General features: G+C 41.0%; 1 protein-coding gene and 1 long non-coding RNA gene across 3 annotated transcripts in view; one reads left to right on the top strand and one right to left on the bottom strand.

The window, feature by feature from the left end:
- The window catches only part of LOC115134033 (polypeptide N-acetylgalactosaminyltransferase 18-like), an 89,554-nt gene that overhangs the window by 39,820 nt on the left and 30,213 nt on the right, over positions 1-19,521 (top strand). The window contains exons 5-10 of the mRNA XM_029667571.2: positions 1,164-1,361; positions 1,787-1,901; positions 7,160-7,345; positions 7,681-7,818; positions 9,757-9,852; positions 17,846-18,010. Of these exons, the coding sequence (XP_029523431.2) occupies positions 1,164-1,361; positions 1,787-1,901; positions 7,160-7,345; positions 7,681-7,818; positions 9,757-9,852; positions 17,846-18,010 (898 nt within the window). The remainder of the gene's footprint in view (positions 1-1,163; positions 1,362-1,786; positions 1,902-7,159; positions 7,346-7,680; positions 7,819-9,756; positions 9,853-17,845; positions 18,011-19,521) is intronic.
- LOC115134036 (uncharacterized) overlaps positions 1-19,521 on the bottom strand; it is a 112,443-nt gene that overhangs the window by 87,159 nt on the left and 5,763 nt on the right. The window lies entirely within an intron of this gene.

Raw genomic sequence — 19,521 nt, 5'->3', positions numbered from 1 at the left:
TCCTCAAACACAACACCGCCAAGCCACACTGCTTCTTGACACAATGCCCGCGTAACCCGGAAGCCAGCCGCACCAATGTGTCGGAGGAAACGCCGTACACCTGGCGACCTTGTCAGCGTGCATTGCGCACGGCCTGCAACAGGAGTTGCTAGTGCGCGATGGGACAAGAACATCCCTGCTGCCAAACCCTCCCCTATCCCGGATGACGCTGGGCCAATTGTGTGCCACTCCATGGTTCTCCCGGTCGCGGCTGGCTGCGGTAGAGCCTGGACTCTAACCAGGATCTTTAGTGGCACAGCTAGCACTGCGATGCAGTTCCTTAGACCACTGTGCCACTCAGGAGGCCCACAGAGAGATCCTTGACGAAATCTTACTCCAGATTGCTCAGGTCCTCAGACTGGGGTGAAGGTTCACCTTCCAAAAGGACAACAATCCTAAGCACACAGCCAAGACAACGCAGGAGTGGCTTCGGAAACAAGTCTCTGAATGTCCTTGAGTAGCCCAGCCAGAGCCCGGACTTGAACCCGATCGCACATCTCTGGAGATACCTGAAAATAGCTGTGCAGTAACGCTCCCCATCCAACTTGAAAGAGCTTGAGAGGATCTGCAGAGAATAATGGGAGAAACTCCCCAAATACAGGTGTGCCAAGCTTGTAGCGTCATACCCAAGAAGACTCGAGGCTGTAATCGCTGCCAAAGGTGCTTCAACAAAGTACTGAGTAAAGGGTCTGAATACATATGTAAATGTGATATTTCCTTTTTTTTTTATACATTTGCTAAAATTTATAAACCTGTGTTTGCTTTGTCATGTATTATATGTAGATTGGGTCTAAATACTTTCCAAATGCACTGTACATGGTAATACACTTTGTCCAACCTAATTTGTTTCACCCACCAAATCAACACATCTCATATTCTGTGTGTGGCGTGGAATACTGTAACCTATAGCCATAGGACAAGAACTCATAAGGAGCCATTAACAATCAGTGGGCAGGATGAAAGTCCCACATTCCCACTGTTTCCCCCCATCTTTCCTGTGATGTTAGGGAAGTGATGAAAAATGTATGGTGAAAGGTGTTGTCCGTCATATCGGTTTCATTGGAAAAAGACACAATGTATCTCAAAGCTTCAGAACGTCCCACCATGCCTTGTCTTCCCAACAGGGCCGAGCCCATCCTGCTCAGGATCAAGGAGGACAGAACGCGCATCATCTCACCGTCGTTTGACAACATCAAGTATGACACGTTTGAGATCGAGGAGTATCCACTGTCTGCTCAGGGCTTCGACTGGGAGCTGTGGTGTCGCTACCTGAATCCGCCCAAAACCTGGTGGACCCAGCACAACACCACCGCCCCTATCAGGTTGCTGTCAGCTAAGACTGTAACACTCAACTGTTGTCTTCTGCTATTTCACTGGCACTGTTTCTGTTGGCATTGAGAAACCCACATGTTGTTTAGTATTTGATTTTGATAACAGAACAATGTAAGAACTATGTGTGTGAACCTGTTGCATCAGTTTGATGTAGATGAAAGCTCTTTGTTTCTGGACAGCCGTTACTTAGTAACATGATACAGAAAATCATGCTTATTCTTTACAGAAAAAAAGGAATAAGCAAACAACCTTGTAGGGTTATTATTGAAAACAAATGTTTATCATGAAATCAAATGTGCATAATCTTCAGCTGAGCACTTAGTGTTACAAATAAATGAGCAAGTACTAGGAAGTAGTTCACAGAACTAAAGCGCATAAATGACTGTTTCTCTCTCTTTTGCCATCTTTGTACCAGGAGCCCAGCTCTAATTGGCTGTTTTGTGGTGGACAGGAAGTACTTTGAGAAGATTGGTCTATTGGATGAGGGAATGGAGGTCTATGGTGGAGAGAATGTGGAGCTTGGCATCAGGGTGAGTGGAGTCCAAATTATAATCAGCTCAATAATATGTTTAAATAGAGCCAAATCCTAACTTGAGATCGGTCCCCCATTGACATCGATGAGTAATTTACACAAGTCCGTTACGTACATGCCCAGATTTCAAGTTAGGATTTGAGGACTCTTAAACTCATTAGTGTGTGTAATAATCCACTGCTGCACTACTGTATGTTGCTGGCAGACACAACCAGTCAGCTCAGCACTCCTCCAGATGGGCCATGGGAGGAGCTGCAGTGTGTCAGGAACCCCCACCTTCCCCCATGGTGTGCTGAAACTCGACCAGCTCAGCGACCTGCACACTTACATATAGCCCTTGATCTGAAAGTATATAAAAAATACACTTAGACGAACCCTAATTACTATGGGACATACATGCACACTGCACATAGAATAGAGACGGGCTTGCAAGCTCAAACCTGGCAATTTGATTGGTTCTCATGCGGACACGCGCAATGGCTGCCTGGTAGTGTGATACAAGAATTTCCATTGTTATTTGGAATGTTCTATTACTGATTCTGGATTGCCATGGTAATGTAGAATGTTTATTCCAGTGGAGGCTGGTGGGAGGAGATGTAGGAGGACGGGCTCATTGTACTGGCTGGAACGGTATCAAACACATCACATATATGGAAACCCCGTTTGACTCTGTTCCATTCATTCCATTCCAGCCATTACAATGAGCCTGTCCTCCTATAGCTCCTTCCACCACCTTCCACTGATTTGTTTAAATGATGCTAAATGAAGGGGCTCATGCAAAGGAATGTAGTTTTTCTAATGTCAGTTGAGTTGACTCAACAAATCACAGCACAGATTGAATGGTACACTTCCTGCTTTTACTTCCTGGCATGGGCACCCTCAAAATGGCTGCCAGTCCACCCATTATTCCATCATTGACTTGAATGGGGAATCCTGTTATATTCATTCTATTTCTATAGTGGGTCCTGTGTGGATGTTTGTGCATCCTTTCCCTTGCAGCTTTGTGGTCCTGCAGTATCAGGAGGGAAGGGAACAGCCAACTTTTTGGTAGGCGTAAATCCCGTCCTTCACTCTGAAGACCGGGTGTTATAATAATTGATCAGAGCATCTGTGTTTCCAGCTGTCACTCCCTAGACTGCATCTTACAGTAGCTTCTCTAAATGGCTAACTTCATCCTTCTGAAGGGAGAAATGTGCTCTCTAGCAACTGTATTGCTTTATGTATTACATTATGGATCTGGCAAGTGGAGGTTGATGTTTATTGGGATGGGTCTGGTCCTGGAGGCAGAACTGAGCGATTTTAGATGGGCCAGTTCTAAATTCTAAATTGTCTGTATTGTAAAAATGTATGTAAACAAAAAATTGCTTTTTGGTCTTTAATTTAAGGCTAGGATTAGGCATTCGGTTTAGCAGTGTGGTTAGGTTTTAAATCACATTTTATGACTTTGTGGTTGTGCCAGCTAGTGACCATTCTGCAGAGCTGCCTCCAGAACAAGATTCATGACAAAAAACTCTAACCTGCTGGCTAAATGGGAAATTCTTATTGTGTGGAAATACGGAAAAAGTTCCAGGACTGTCCATACACTACATGGTCAAAGGTATGTGGATATCCCTTCAAATTAGTGGATTAGGCTGACCGGCGTATAAAATCGAGCACAGCCATGCAATCTCCAGACAAACATTGGAATGGCCCGTAGAATGGCCCGTACTGAAGAGCTCAGTGACTTTCAACCTGGCACCGTCATAGGATGCCACCTTTCCAACAAGTCAGTTCATCATATATCTGCCCTGGTCAAATGTAAGTGCTGTTATTGTGACGTGGAAACGTCTAAGAGCAGCAATGTCTCAGCTGCGAAGTGGTAGACCGTTATGGTCTATGATAGACGCTCACAGAATGGGACCACCGAGTGCTGAAAATCATCTGTCCTCGGTTATAACACACTACCATTCCAAACTGCCTCTGGAACAGAGCACCTGAGTGGAGTTGAGCCGTTGGAAATCCCACTCATCGGTCATCGCTCCATGTGCTTTCATACTGTGCCGCTAAAAACTGCTCCGTGCTCACATGAAAAACAACTGCCGCTCCAAATAAGCTCCATTCATTCAAATCACAATTTAACCAACACTCTATTTTTGTGACTACCGGGACCTACCAATTGTTTTTTAAGTTTTGAAACCAAACCATATGGATTTGAATGAAAAGTATTTGAATAAACATGAAAAGGTGAATGTAAGAAGCGAACATAATTTCAAATAGGCTACATGACATAAAACAGCATATAAAAAGTCTAAATAGGTCAGGAGCCAGACAGGAAGCCTAATAAGGAACGAAAATTAATTATTTAGGTGATATTATTTGAAGACTATAGCCTAAAAAGAAATGCATTGTGAAGCATTTGTGAGTGCGTCACAATAGGCTAGTAGGGACATAAAGCGCTCAGCATTTAAACAACATTTAGTTGTATTCAATCTTTATAGTCTGTAAATTGTGCATGTAGGCTGTGACTTACTTAGAATTAAATGCACATTAAACAAAGAATTACTTAGTGCCTTTTTGAAATAATTTTTGGAATAAATCTTTAGAAACACGAGTCTGGCCAGTCTGTGTCTTCAAGTGCATGTGATGGTGCCTGGAGAACAGGCCAGAAGTGGAGAATATCCTCTCCACACTTGCAAAGCCACTGGGGATGATAAACACCCTTTTGGCCACTCTCTTGCCAGTTTAAAAAAAAATGCTCTTTGGATGTAGGAATATGCCAGGCCTATATGGCCAAAATCAATTATGGCCCATTGTATAGATAATTGTACGAAAATGAACGAAACGTTTAAGAGATCAGATTTTTTGTTCATAATACTTTGCTACAATGACACAGTTAATGACCCACCTCGTTCCTTTCTTTTAGCATGTACACGTAGTATGCTTTTGGGATACGATTATTTTCAGATTCCACAATGATTCTTTAGTTGTGGACAACACACTCCCTCTCTTGCTCTTGGACCTCATCTTTGTAAGTCACCTTGATTTAGCACCGGTGTGTTTAATCAGTTTCTTTATGAAAATATTTAGCTAACTCTGACAGTAGCTAAATCAGGGGGCTATAGCAGCACACAGGTATACTACAAATGCATGCTGAGGCAGGCATGCCCTGAGCTTGTGAAGTGAATGCTACTGTAGAGAATTTGGAGCAGGCAAGAAGGCCGACGCTCCAGCCTTTGTGAATCTCGCTCCAGTCAAATTGGACACGCTCCTTGCTCCGCTCCAGATCCGTTATGCTCACACATTCTGCTCTCAAAGTAATGTCAGCACAAGAACTGTTCGTCGGGAGCTTCATGAAATGGGTTTCCATGGCCGAGCAGCCACCCGCAACCTAAGATCACTATGCGCAATGCCAAGTGTCAGCTGGAGTGGTGTAAAGCTTGCCACCATTGGACTCTGGAGCAGTAGAAATGTGTTCTCTGGAGTGATGAATCACGCTTCACAGACTAATCTGTCCGACAGACTAATCTAGGTTTGAAGGATGTCAGGAGAACTCTACCTGCCCGAATGCGTAGTGCCAACTAAAGTTTGATGGAGGAGAAATAATGGTCTGGGGCTGTTTTTCATGTTTCGGACTAGGCCCCTTAGTTCCAGTGAAGGGAAATCTTAACACTACAGCATACAATGACTTTCTAGACAATTCTATGCTTCGAACTTTGTGGCAACAGTTTGGGGAAGGCCCTTTCATGTTTCAGCATGACAATTCCCCCATGTACAAAGTAAGGTCCATACAGAATTGGTTTGTTGAGATTGGTGTGGAAGAACTTGACTGGCCTGCACAGAGCCCTGACATCAACCCCATCGAGCACCTTTAGGATGAATCGGAACGCCGACTGCGAGCCTAATCGCCCGACATCAGTGGCCGACCTAACTAATGCTATTGTGGCTGAATGAAGGCAAGTCCCCGCAGCAATGTTCCAACATGTTGTGGAAAGCCTTCCCAGAAGAGTGGAGGCTGTTTATAGTAGCAAAGGGGGACCAACTCCATATTAATGCCCATGATTACGGAATGAGATGTTCGACAAGCAGGTGTCCACATACTTTTAGCCATGTAGTGTATAACCCTATTGAGACCAGATGTTGGTATAAAGATCCAATGAATCTGTGGAGAATCACGATTACCAGGGTGCTGGAGTTTATTTTCAGTACAGTACAGGAAAAGCATAGCCTGTCTTAACAGGCTCTGTGTGCGAGTGCATACGTAATCCCCTCTATCTTTGCAGATAACAGAAACTCAAGTCATGGATAATCAGTGTTGTCAATGTAAATGAGGAATTTTGTTAACGGAATCCGGAATTACACTTCTTTCCACAGGGCATAACATCTCCCGTAGTGAATAGTTCTATTTAGGCCTGCCAAAACAAGGGGAATCATCAGTAATGGGATTTCTGTGTTTTTCTACCAATGCTTCCTCCCTGGTACCCCATAAACACATGTTATGCTTTAATAAAGACTTTATTTATAGGTCTATCTTTATTATGTCTGTTTTCCCACTGTATATTTACTGCAGATTTTTTTCCAATTAGATTACTTTAGAATCTTATCTCAGCAGGCAATCATTTTCTGATTAAATCGCGGTTAGCTAACTTTTCCTTTGAGTTCCTGACCAAGTTGTGTGTTTAGTTTATGACCATGAACAGGTGGGTGAAACAATTCAGCACTCATAATAACTGATATTTCTAGTCCTGGACACTTCCTTATACCTTCCACACCCATGTACAGCCAGGTGTAATGTTGTCTGGCGATACAGTTGTCTCCAGTCCAAAACAGTAGGCACATGCTCCGTATAATCCCCATGAGAAGGATTTTCCTCTGAGAGAAAGTAAAGGAAGAGCTCTTGGGGCTCTACCCAGCAGGAGAATATTGGAGGATGAAAGAAGATTCTTGCACACACCATCTCTCACTCTCTTTGATTTTCTCTCTCTCATACACACAGGCTACATTATATGCTAAATAATAGCTCCTCATAACCCTTCACAGTAAGTTCCTTTACAAAATATGGTGATTGGTAAAAGATGTTTGGAGACGTGGTAGCTCTACAGTAGTCCAAAAGTTTGTGTGAGATGTGGTAGACCGTCTTTATATGACCGATAATTTACTGACGCTGACTTCCTTACATCTAACCCTGTGTTCACTACTGAGCTCTGTACACTTCCAAGGCTATACTCAACTTCCTACCTCTTTTGAAATATGTTATTTGGACTCTGTATGTAACTCCAGGTATGGCAATGTGGGGGCAGTGTGGAGGTTTTGCCCTGTTCTCGGATAGCGCATATCGAGCGTGCTCACAAGCCCTACACTCAAGACCTGACTGCTCATGTGCGGCGGAATGCACTTAGGGTGGCCGAGGTGTGGATGGACGAATACAAGAACCATGTTTACATGGCCTGGAACGTTCCCCTACAGGTAAAGACCACAGCCTCCTTAGAGTGGGTCATTATCCAACCCTCCTGACCATGTGACCTGAGCAGAAAATAATCCAGGCCCTAGTCAATTCAGTCTAAACTTGGATTCCATAAATGTTTTATTTAATGATAGGTTATGATATGTGGGTATCCATCACAGGAGACTGGTGAGGGGAGGCTGGCTCATGATAATGGCTGGAATGGAGTGAATAGAACGCTATCAAACACCTGTTTGATACTGTTCCATTTACTCTGTTCCAGTCCTTACTATGAACCACCCAATTAAGGTGCCACCAACCACCTGTGGTATCCATGTGTTGGTGTATCTATTTCTAGAACTCAGGGATTGACATAGGGGACCTCTCGGAGAGGAAGGCTTTGAGAAACAGACTGCTGTGTAAATCTTTCAGCTGGTTCTTGGCCAACATCTACTCTGAGATGAGAACCTACAGTGACACAGTTGCCTATGGAGTGGTGAGTATGTTATGATATCTGTACATCTCAGCCTTTGTTTCTTTTCCAAAATAGCACAAGATGGCTGTACCATACATGTGCAGCGTATCACCTCGTATGACAAGGTCACTTATCATAGAAAGTCATGCTATATTGTGCTGATAACGTGAGGTAAGAACGTGCATGAGTAATTTCATGGAAAGAGTGCCTTTTGTGTCCCTTTGATATTTTAAGTAGACATTGTGGACCAATACTGAATTTTAAAGCCTGTTATATTAAGTGCCCTTTTTAATATAGACCACATGGAGAATTCAATCAATCAGATTTTTTATTTTTATGAAATGGCTTACTGAAGTGCCGAAATTCAGCAACCCTGTGTCACTTCTAGGAAGATTTCAACCCACTTAACCCCAAAATGTCTCCAAGTTTCACCATCATTGTAAAGCCCTAGTTATTTTGTTCCTTTGACAGTAATTTCTGGAGATTATTATTTATTTCATGTGATTAGTTCTTAATCTACATCTGACCCTCATTTTAAGGTCAACCCTGTTACTAGAACTGAACTCTCTTTTTAATATGGTGAAACTTCCTTTTTAAATACCTTTTTCAAAAGAAACATTGAACATCGAATAGTCAAATCATATTGTAGAAGGAAGTAAGCTGGTTATACTCTTGGCCATATTCAAGTGTGTTTTGCGCTGGAAAACTGAGCGAGTCGAGCATATAACACGTCAACCCTGTATCCCATAGATAGACAGGCTAGAAATGTATTAGCAATTGAAAAAATATTGTTCACTTGCATTCAATTGCCACTCCCTGTTCCACAAAACAAGCTTTCATTCCCCCTGTCTCGAGGGGATTTGTAGCTGATTTAAGATAAAATTGTCAACCTTGTTACAGTCTACCCTGTTACTTTATTTGTCACTTAATAGCCATTTTTTGTATTTTAAACTCTTGATGGGGAAGCGTGTTTTTTTTCATGAAGTCGAACATGTCCTTTTCATGACAGAATGTTAAAATGAGGTGAATTCTAAAGTTTTTGGGACAAATCTACACTTCTTAAAAGGCACCGAATTGGTGGAACGGCCCACATACTGTTCATGCTGAAACAGTCTTTTGAAATATCTTAGCAAGAACATTACTGTCATAGGAGTCCATTTCAAGCCACAGCTTGAGGACATACCTCCACTGAAGCAATGAAAGGTTGAAGGTCAGTTGTATTTAAACATGAGTAATAAAACGGTCCAGAAATAACTTGACAAACCCTCTAGTGCTTTGCTTGGTTGTTTGATGAGCACATCACAACTGTGTTAGAAATGTTTGATGTGTGATCATGACACTACTCAGCATGTGTGGGAGTCGAGCTGGGAATATGATTATGAAGGCATTGCTATCAAAACAACTTCTTGAAACACATTTGAAGAATACATATTTGACCAATGATAGTTATCTTAAAGCTGAACTGAATAATAGTGCATTGAGAGTGATATTATCATAACCATAACATTTATTACACAATATCATATTAAACAGTGTGATTATTTATTTTTGTAGATGTCGCTCTAAAATGTGACTCAATTTGTTGTCAAACAGATTCCGCAGGACTAATGGCATCCCGTTTATTTAGTTGCAAAACATATTTCTTCCCTTGTTGATGTGAGGATAATGAAAAACAATTGTTTCAACTATTGTGTTCTCGGTATTTAGCCTAAAGTGCTTCCATTTGTCCAACTCTTCGTCACACAGACCAGTTGTGTGCTGTGTCATTCTATCATTAACAGACTAATTAACCGTTGTCGTTGGCCAGACCGAAGAAGGCACAGTTTAAGTGCTTTTACGAAACAGATAGTCTGTTATCGCATGGAGAGCGATGACTTCTGCATCCTTAATCCGTCTCCATCCCTGCCCCATGGTTATGTGGTTGGAACAGCCTTGATTTTCCTCCTCTGTCTCCTCCAGTTGAAGAATGCTCTGAGGAGCGACCTGTGTCTAGACCAGGGGCCTGACTCGGACAACATCCCCATCCTGTACGTCTGTCATGGGATGACGCCACAGGTGAGTGCCCTCTGACCCCTCCATCTGTAAGGTCACTACCAATTTTGTCCTGGTCCTAACGTATATGCCACAGCAATTACTGAATTACTAGGTCTTTCCCCCACTTAAAATAAGATCCTTGCTCTAACTATGACTCAGGATATTCATCCTTATTTCCTTGTCTTGTTCAATATAAAAGCTTTTGGAAAAGGTATTAATGTTTCTAAATGCCTAGTGCTTTTATACTACTTGTCCCTTTTTACTACTATGTAATGTGCTGGATTTTACAGCAAAAAATAACCATTTTGTTTGTCCGTCTACATATTCACATTGAATAATTTATAATTGCAACAAGACAGTCTAGTACTGCATCTCTGTTGTCAGAAGTCAATATAATCGATTGGTGCCTGAAATGTTAAACCTTTGGCTTCTCTCTGGGTCATACCCAGCTACTGGATCTCTCCGAACTGCTGCGTGAACACTTTTCTCTCTCACTGTCACAATAAATGTTCATTTTATCCCTGAGACATTTAGCTCATGTAAGAAAATGTACTTATTATGCATAACTTTTTATATATTTTTGCTGAAACCCAAGATATGAGATTATCAATTGTTAAGCTGCTGGGTCCAAAATGCAGTTTAGTTCTAGACAGTAACCCTACAGGATTTACTGTAGAATACAAACTGAGAGAAGATAATGTATTACGTTGGGTATGCAGGCTGAAGCCAAGCCAAATAGCAGCACATGTCCTCTGCGTCTGTACTACAATGGCGTGTGTAGGCCTATACAAACTCTATCAGAGCATTATCTGGATATGGAGGGGAATGGTGGTGAATGTCAGGGACCAGGAACTAATTAGATAGAGATGGCCTGTCTATTATTGAGGAGGTAGAAGGGTGTTTCTTGTGGGAACAGATGGGCTGCCAGGCCACCAGGAGATTCTCCCCTCTCAGCAGGGATCCTCATTTGTACATCTCCCAGTGTTCCTCATTAGAACTGGTGTTACCTAGGAGACCAGACCCTCTAGACTGTATGGAGATGAAGCTCCAATTGGCACTGAACGTGTGTTTGTGTATGTGGAGCAGTGGTGTAAAGTACTGACACCCAAAAGTACTTGTTACATTGGAATGCTCAGCAGGACAGGAAATGGTCCAATTCACGTACTTATCAAGAGAACACATGGTCATCCCTACTGCCTCTGATCTGGTGGACTCACTACACAAATGCATCATTTGTAAATTATGTCTGAGTGGTGGAGTCTGCCCCTGGCTATCTGTACATTTTAAAAACAAGAAAATTTACTCACTTTTACTTAAGTATCTATACTTTAACTAAAGTATGGCAATTGGGTACTTTTTCCATCACTGGTGAGGACACTAGGGATCCATATTGCTTATCAAAGGACCTTATCAAAGAGCACTCTACAGGTTACTGCAGAGAGCGGCAAGGGATACCTTAGTACAGGAAACAAATGTATTAAATTGGTTATTCTATCTTTACTGGTTTGCTCTATACTGTAGTACCAAAGGTGGTTTTTTTCAGTCGTCTCAGTCATACCTGTTGAAAGTTACTTTACATTTACATGATATCGTCGCTGTCTCATGAACATCTCTTATCACCTTAATAAACTTTTCAGGAAATGTATAAAAACATATTTTCCCATTAATGATCATACAATTATAAATATGAAACGTAGAGTACATTGAGGGGAGTTAGTGGTTTTAATAAATGTAAAATAAATATTGAGTTACAAGTTTTTCATCAGACAGCAACTATATGGTATCTATTATTTGTGTTTATAATGAAGTATGTAGGAGTTGGTTCTGATTATAGTAGAGACCGCATCTCTAATGAACAGAAAGCGACTGCGTCAGCAGACGAAAGATAGAGGGTTTCAATTTGCTATGAAGCCCTTGCAGAGTTCATTGAAGAGGGATTAATAAATGTTGGCTATGTTATGTACAAATCCTCATCGGGATGAAGGCTCTTCTCGCAATGAGTACGTCGGTGGTTCAGACACACTCGTCGGTGGTTCAGACACACTCACACTCTCTGTTCCACACGGCTCAGTTTAAAAATGTAGAAATCATTTTTGATTAATCTTTAAAGGGATACTTCAGGATTTAGCATTAGCACAATGACTGGAAGTCTATGGGTGTAGCATGCTAGGATATACCCGTAGACTTCCAGTCTTTGCGCTAAAGCTAGTTAGCATTGGCTCACAACTACCTCAAACTTCCTTCATACTGGACACGGACACATGAAAACGCTATTCACAAGTTAATTTGACTCTGGGGAAGTAGATTTGTATTTGTATTTCTTAGTGAACCCCATTTAGCTGTTGCAAAGGCAGCAGATACGCTTGCTGGGGTCCAATCACATTAAGGTACTTACATTACATACAAAACAAAAGGTAAAACAGTACATCATAACATTAATACACCTCTACATATCTACAATACAAAATGTATAATACCACCATTCAACAATATTACAATATACGTGTGTGTGTGTGCTAGCTCTTGTGTGCGTATGCATGTGTCTGTGCCTTTGTGTGTGTCTCACAGTCCCCGCTGTTCCATATGGTGTATTTTTACCAGATTTTTTTTGTGTGTACGGTTTTACTGCTTGCATCAGTTACCTGATGTGGAATAGAGTTCTATGTAGTACTGTGCTCCTCCCATAGTCTGTTCTGAACTTGGGGATTGTGAAGAGACCTTTGGTGGCATGTCTTGTGGGATATGCATGGGTGTCCACGCTGTGTGCTAGTCATTTAAACAGACAGCTCGGTGCATTCAGGTTGTCAACACTTCTTACAAAAACAATCTCTCTTCCACTTTGAGCCATGAGAGATTGAAAGACTGTACCTAAAATTGTGTATAAACGATCATACGAGGTTTTGCAATGATTCCTATGTCGAATGTGTAAAATAAATTGGTTGGTCAGATGTGTGTAATGAGGAACATCCTCATGCTGCACTTGAAGCATTTATGAAACTGCTTATTCTGTTGACTGATAGGCATACACGGATCAAACAAGTGACTGTTAGAACTGCCAAATCCCCATGGATAGATGATGAATTGAAAAACTGTATGGCTGAGAGGATGAGGCAAAGGGAATAGCAAATAGGTCTGACTACACAGCAGACTAGCAAACATACAGTCAATTAAATAAATCACATAACTAAACTAAATGAAGAAACTATACTATGGGACAAAGAACTTATATAAAGAATGATAGTAAAAAAGCTCAGGAGTACTTTAAATGAAATTCTAGACCTATCATGCAAATTCAGTTGTGTGCTGTACAGCAGGGCAGCCGGCTAAGGCCGTTACTGTTTTCTGTTTTTACTAATGACCTTCCACCGACCTTGAATAAAGCCTGTGTGTCTATGTACGCTGATGACTCAGTGTACATAGACATAGAGCTCCAGTCAGTTTTAGAAAGGGTAGCTAGTAATGGGCTGAAAAATCTCAAAAACAAAAAGCATATTTTTTGGGACAAATCACTCGCTTAACGCTAAGACTAATTTAGATCTATAATTGAATAATGTGGTGATTGAGCAAGTTGAGGAGACTAAACTGCTGGGTGTAACCCTAGAAGGCAAGCTGTCATGGTCAAAACATATACCCTTAATAGTTGCTAAAATGGGAAAAGGTATTTTAGTGATAGGGCATTGCTCTGCCTTCTTGACATCTCATTCGACCAGACAGGTCCTACAGACCCTAGTTTTGTTGCACCTGGACTACTGTTCAGCTGTGTGGTCATGTGCGAGAAAGAGGGACATAGGTAAATTGCAGTTGGTCCAGAACAAAGCAGCACATATCACACGTATGTACATGGTGGGCAAGTGTCAGTAACATGCATGTCAGTCTATCCTGGCTCAAAGTTGAGTTGAGTCTTTGTGTGAGGTATTGATGTGTTGAGGGTACCGAACTGTCTGTTCAAGCATTTGGCACACAGTTTGAACAGTCTTTGGTACAACACAAAACATGCAACCAGAGGTCTCTTCACAGTCCCCAGGTCCAGAACAGAAGCTGGGAAATGCACAGTATTAAATTGAGCCATGACTACATGTTAGATATTGCTGCACTGTCGGAACTAGAAGCACAAGCATTTCGCTACACTCGCAATAAGATCTGCTAACCATGTGCATGTGATCACTACAATTTGTTTTGATTTGACTATATGGAACTCTCTGCCACCCCAGGTAATTCAAGCTAGCAATAAAATGTGGACCCCAGGAAGAGTAGCTGCGGCAGAGGCTATTGGGGATCCTAATAAATACCAAAGTGGAACAACTATTTGTATGGGGAAAATGTCCATTTAATGCATGTATTTTTGTTCTTATATTTGCTGTTTTGACAAAAAAAAATTAAGGTGTGTAAACACTTCAAGCTGTGTCTTTATTGCAATACACACAATTAGGACCTATCAAAGGACCTGGCAGGTAATGAAGGACAGAGTCCTCTCTTCACAGGGATTGAGACTAATGAGATTCTGTCACCAGCTCTGAATGGAGAGGCAACACCATTAAGAGTTCAGTTGGAATGGAATGTCAATCTATAGATCATGTTTAATAACCACTATTATCACTGTGTCCCCCGTCTGCTGAACTCTTTCAGGGTACAGGATCACAGCTTAAAGGCTCAATATTGCTTTACGTTGGGATAATTGATTTTCTAAGCTCATCAATAAGCTAAGGACTGACCGAGCTGAATTGCGAAGAATTTAGCTGAACAGTTTGTGTCTGTAAACACACTGGGTGATTTAGAATCCATTGAAGAGCTTGAACGATTCATTGATGAGAGATACTTACGAACTCAAAGAAACATGTCGCTGGTTTCAGAGGATTCAAGCATTGTCAAGGACAACCAACCAAATCTACAAAACAAAACCAGGTTGGCCAATAGGTATCAACGATGGAACCAAACCATCCCCTAGTAAGAGGGCGCGAGTGGGGAGAGGTTTACTGATATGGATGTTGACTTGTTAAAATCCATTAATGAAAGGCTTGCCAAACTTGATATCTTGGATATATTACGAGAGGACATCAATGCATTATGTGCCAGTCTCGAATTCAGCCAATGTCAGATTGCTGATCTAAGGAAAGAGAACATGGCGCTGAAAGGTGCTGTAGACTCTATTCATAGCAAGGTGGAGCTGAAAGGTACTGTAGACTCTATTCATAGCAAGGTGGAGGTGGTGCAAAGGGAGAACAAACAACTTAAAGAAACATTGCTTGATGTACAGTGTCGATCAATGCGGAACAATCTAATATTCTCAGGGATACCGGAGAATGACAACAGCAGAGGCTGTGGGGACACAGTCTGAGACTTTATGTCAACTCAACTAAAACTGCCCACCGATGTTGTGCGCAATGCCACTTTCTCCAGAGTCCATAGAATAGGCAAGGCCTCTGGAAATAGGCCACGGGCTATTATTGCATGTTTTGATCAATTTAAGCAAAAGGAAATGACGAAGAACATGGGGAGAGAACTCAGAAACACTGATTTTGGAATGAATGATCACTTCCCCACCGAGATCAATGAAAGGAGAAAAAAACTATATCCCATCATGAAGGAAAAGCGTTGCCTGAATCATCGAGTCTCCATGGTGATGGATAAACTTTATATCAACGGGCAACTGTATCAGGACTCTAGAGTAACTCCCTGGTTATTTTAATTTAATGTTTAAAACTGAGTTTGTGTGTTGTAGTGTATCATGACAACTTCAACTATAAGAAATACACGCTATATTGATCTCCACTTGATAAGGAAAGGGCTGCATATAGCTCAGGTTAATGTATGTAGCCTTCCTAACAAAATACGTGAGGTTTTTAACTTGGTCAACATAAATAATATTCATATTTTGGCTTTGACCGAAACGCATTTAGATGCATCTGTATATGATGGGCAAATTAACATTCATGGATCTAGTCTACTGAGAAGAGACAGGAACAGGAATGGTGGGGGTGTAGCTCTGTACATTCAGAATCATATACCTTTTAAGAGGAGGGATGACCTTAATGTAGGTCAAATAGAGGCACTATGGGCTCAGCAGGCTCAAGTACATCTACCTCACCAGGCACCCATATTGGTAGGATGTGTGTATAGACCTCCTATCTTTAAGGTGTCCTATCTGGATTACTTATGTACTGGGTTTGACCAGGCCACAGATACCAACAGAGATGTATTTATCTTGGGGGATTTTAATATAAATTGGAAGGATCACAATCATTTGAATAGAACAAAATTGATGAGATATGCTAAGAACTGTGGTTTGAAACAAATGGTTAATGATACTACTAGATCTTCAATTAAGTTCCGCTCCCTCCACTGGTCATCAAGACCATGGTTCAGACACATGCATTGATCTGATTTTCTGTAATATACCATTGCAATGCAATGGTGGAACAAAAAGCCAGATCAATGCCAGTGGGCTGGACAGGTAGGATAAATATTGAAAGATTTAGACCATAATCATTTGAACACCAAGGTTACAAAGAAACCCCAATCATTTGGATTGTGGTCAAAAGAAATGTTAAAACATTTAATCATGAGCTCTGATTTTCTAAATGATTTGGCTGCTGTCAATGCCTGGGGGAGCTGATTTATCTGTTAAAACATTTAATCATGAGCTCTTTCTAAATGATTTGGCTGCTGTACCCTGGGAGCTGATTTATCTAGAGGATGATTTAAATCAGACTACAGAATGTTTTATTGATTTGCTCACTGAGGTAATGGACCATCATGCCCCTATAAGAAAGAGAACAGTTGGTGCCCGTCCATCTCCATGGATTGATGAACTGGGTGAAGCTTTTTCTCAAAGAAATATGGCAAAAGTCTAAGCAGCCAAGTCAAAATGAGAAATCGATGAACAGAATTATAGGACATTACGTAATTATGCAGTTAAATTGAATCGAAGGGAAAAAAAGTTATTTTACAACAATGCTTTTACTGATTGTAAAAATGATTGTAAAAAGGTATGGAACACAGTTAAGGGCTTACTTGGTACATCTATCTCATCGTGCCCATCTAGTGTGGAGGTTGGCTTGGTACATCTATCTCATCGTGCCCATCTAGTGTGGAGGTTGGCTTGGTACATCTATCTCATCATGCCCATCTAGTGTGGAGGTTGACGGGAGAATAATAACAAAACCAGTTGATATTGCCAATCATTTTGCAGATTGTTTTTACACAGAAAATTTAATTACTGTAGACATAAATTCTTCCAAACAAGCTATTGTCCAATGGATTGATGATCATATTATGAGCAATAAGATCTGCTCTTTTAGTCTACAAACGGTGTCAGTGGAGGAGGTGTTATGGTTCTTCTGTTGCAGTCATGGGCAGTTTTCTTGGTTGGTCATCAATCGACAAGATAATTGAAAAAAAAACATGCTTATCTTATTTTATAATATACATAATTTAAAATGGCCAAGTTCTATTCACAATGGTATTCAGTTGGTAAGAGACAGACATTCAGTAAATACTAGGAATAGATTGTCCACCATCTATGCGTTATCCAGACAGAAAAATGGGCAAAAGAACATTTCGATTTAGAGCAATAAAGAAATGGAATAAATTAACTGAGCAAACTAGAAACCTTTCAATATATAAGTTTAAACATTATTTAAAAACTATTTAAATATAGTATATAGAAATGTTGTGGGACTATAGTAGATGAAGAATCAATCTTTTTTTTAGATTGAGTATTTATTGGGTCATTATGCTAGTGTGTTATGTTTGTAATAGTGTGTTATATGTGAAAGTGTGTTTGTATTATAAATTGTATTTTAATGTTAAGGACTCTTGGAAGATTAGTCCAAATGGGGACTAAAAGAGATCATAATAAAATCAAATCAAATGTCTTGTTTGCGAAAGACAAACATCATTCCACCCAATTATCTCCCTGATGCTTGCATTCAGTCCCTCCAGTCAGATGCATAGCATTTCTGTTCCTTGTTACTAATCGTTCTTTTTGCTTGACACTCATCTGGTACTTCTCTAGAACGTGTACTACACGAACACGCAGCAGCTACACCTGGGGGTCCTGAGCCCCACCATCGACGACGACGACAACAAGTGCCTGGTGGATGTGAACAGTCGGCCGTGGCTCCTGGAGTGCAGCTATGCCACAGCCAAGCGCATGAAACTCGCCTGGCAGTTTACTCAGGTAAAGGCTACTCCTGTCTTCTCTCATGAGAATGTAGATTCACTGTACAGTTCAGATGGGTATTGAGTTAGTCACAAATAAAGTTACAAATGTGGTAGATGAACCAGGCTAATAAGGCACTGCACTGGGCTGTTGAGCATTTGAAGGAGAGGAGCAGATGTGAAGAGTGGTTCTGTTAGTGGGTTCAGAGTGTGGTTCACCAGCCCGCACTCAAGTGGCCTTGTTTCACATTACGGAGTGTCACAAAAAAAGCATTCGCACCATATGAAAAGCCAAAGTGGAACATTGGACCCTGTCTCATTAAACACAATAGATCCTCTCCGTGGAGAACAATGAACATCGCCTAATGACTTTGCATCTTCTCCACTGCAGACGATGGCATTAAATATCACCCTAATGTCACCCTGCTGTCAAAAAATCACATGCGAAATGTACTTCTTTGTCCTTTTTATATTTTTTGAGAGCATCACCATTAGGTGTTCAAATAAGGGCTCCTTCATTTTTAATAGTTGAAAGGAAAGTTTAGTCAAAGACTCTGAAATGAAGAATGAGTAATGGTGGAAGTAAAATCTGGATAAATGGGTGTGTCATTAAACTTCATATTTAGAAATCTTTAGTAGTTACTGAAGAATGGAAAGTGGTTGGTTAGTATTCAACCTATCATTCCTATCATTCCATGAAATACCTATGTCACCGTAGTGGACTACCATTCTAAAGTCGGTGGCTGTTTGATCATAAGCTGTGGGGCTGCCTCTTGGGAGGGCACAAGGACTCCTGCTTTAAAATCCAGCAGAAACTTTAGCTGTGTTTGAAGCCAGAGGTCCTTTCTGCCTCCATGTGAAGAGGGGAGGTGAAGAGAGATAGGGGGGGTCTCTGAAGCGGCCAATCAGGGGCTTTGAATTATTGATAAGTGATCTATTGAAATATTGAACTGTGTTTGACCCTGAGGGAAGAGTTTAAGAGGGACAATGCAGTATAAATCTGAGATCCCACATCGATTTTTATAAGCTTCTTATTTTATTGGTACATTTTTATTTGCCCCTTCACAGACATCACTTGAAATCCCCAATAAAAAGTGAATTACAGAAATGTTAAACACAATCACCTCTCGCAAATACTCATCACAGCGTATAACCAAGCCATGAAAAGCGCTTGCTGTAAACACATGCTTAATTCAGGAGAGAGGGTGGAGTGAATATTACCGGGGAGGTGGGACAGGCAGCAGGGAATATGTGAGCTGTTTTGTCAGGGTAGACCTAAACCAGGTCTCACATGCTAAATCAAACAAATCAAATTGTATTGGTCGCTTATGTTATTGCGGGTGTTGTGAAATGCTTGTGTTCCTAGCTCCAACAGTGCAGTAATACACAACTATAAAAACATCTAAAAGTAAAAGAATGGACTTAAGATATATAGAAACATTAGGACAAGCAATGTCGGGGTGTGTATGTATGTATGTATATATGCGTGTGTGTATACATACATACAGTGCCTTGCGAACGTATTCGGCC

The sequence above is a fragment of the Oncorhynchus nerka genome, linkage group LG9a (genome assembly GCF_034236695.1).
Source record: "Oncorhynchus nerka isolate Pitt River linkage group LG9a, Oner_Uvic_2.0, whole genome shotgun sequence".
In the NCBI taxonomy this organism is placed as follows: domain Eukaryota; kingdom Metazoa; phylum Chordata; class Actinopteri; order Salmoniformes; family Salmonidae; genus Oncorhynchus; species Oncorhynchus nerka.
Note: the sequence above shows the minus strand (reverse complement) of the source record. Positions and strands in the feature narration are given on the sequence as shown.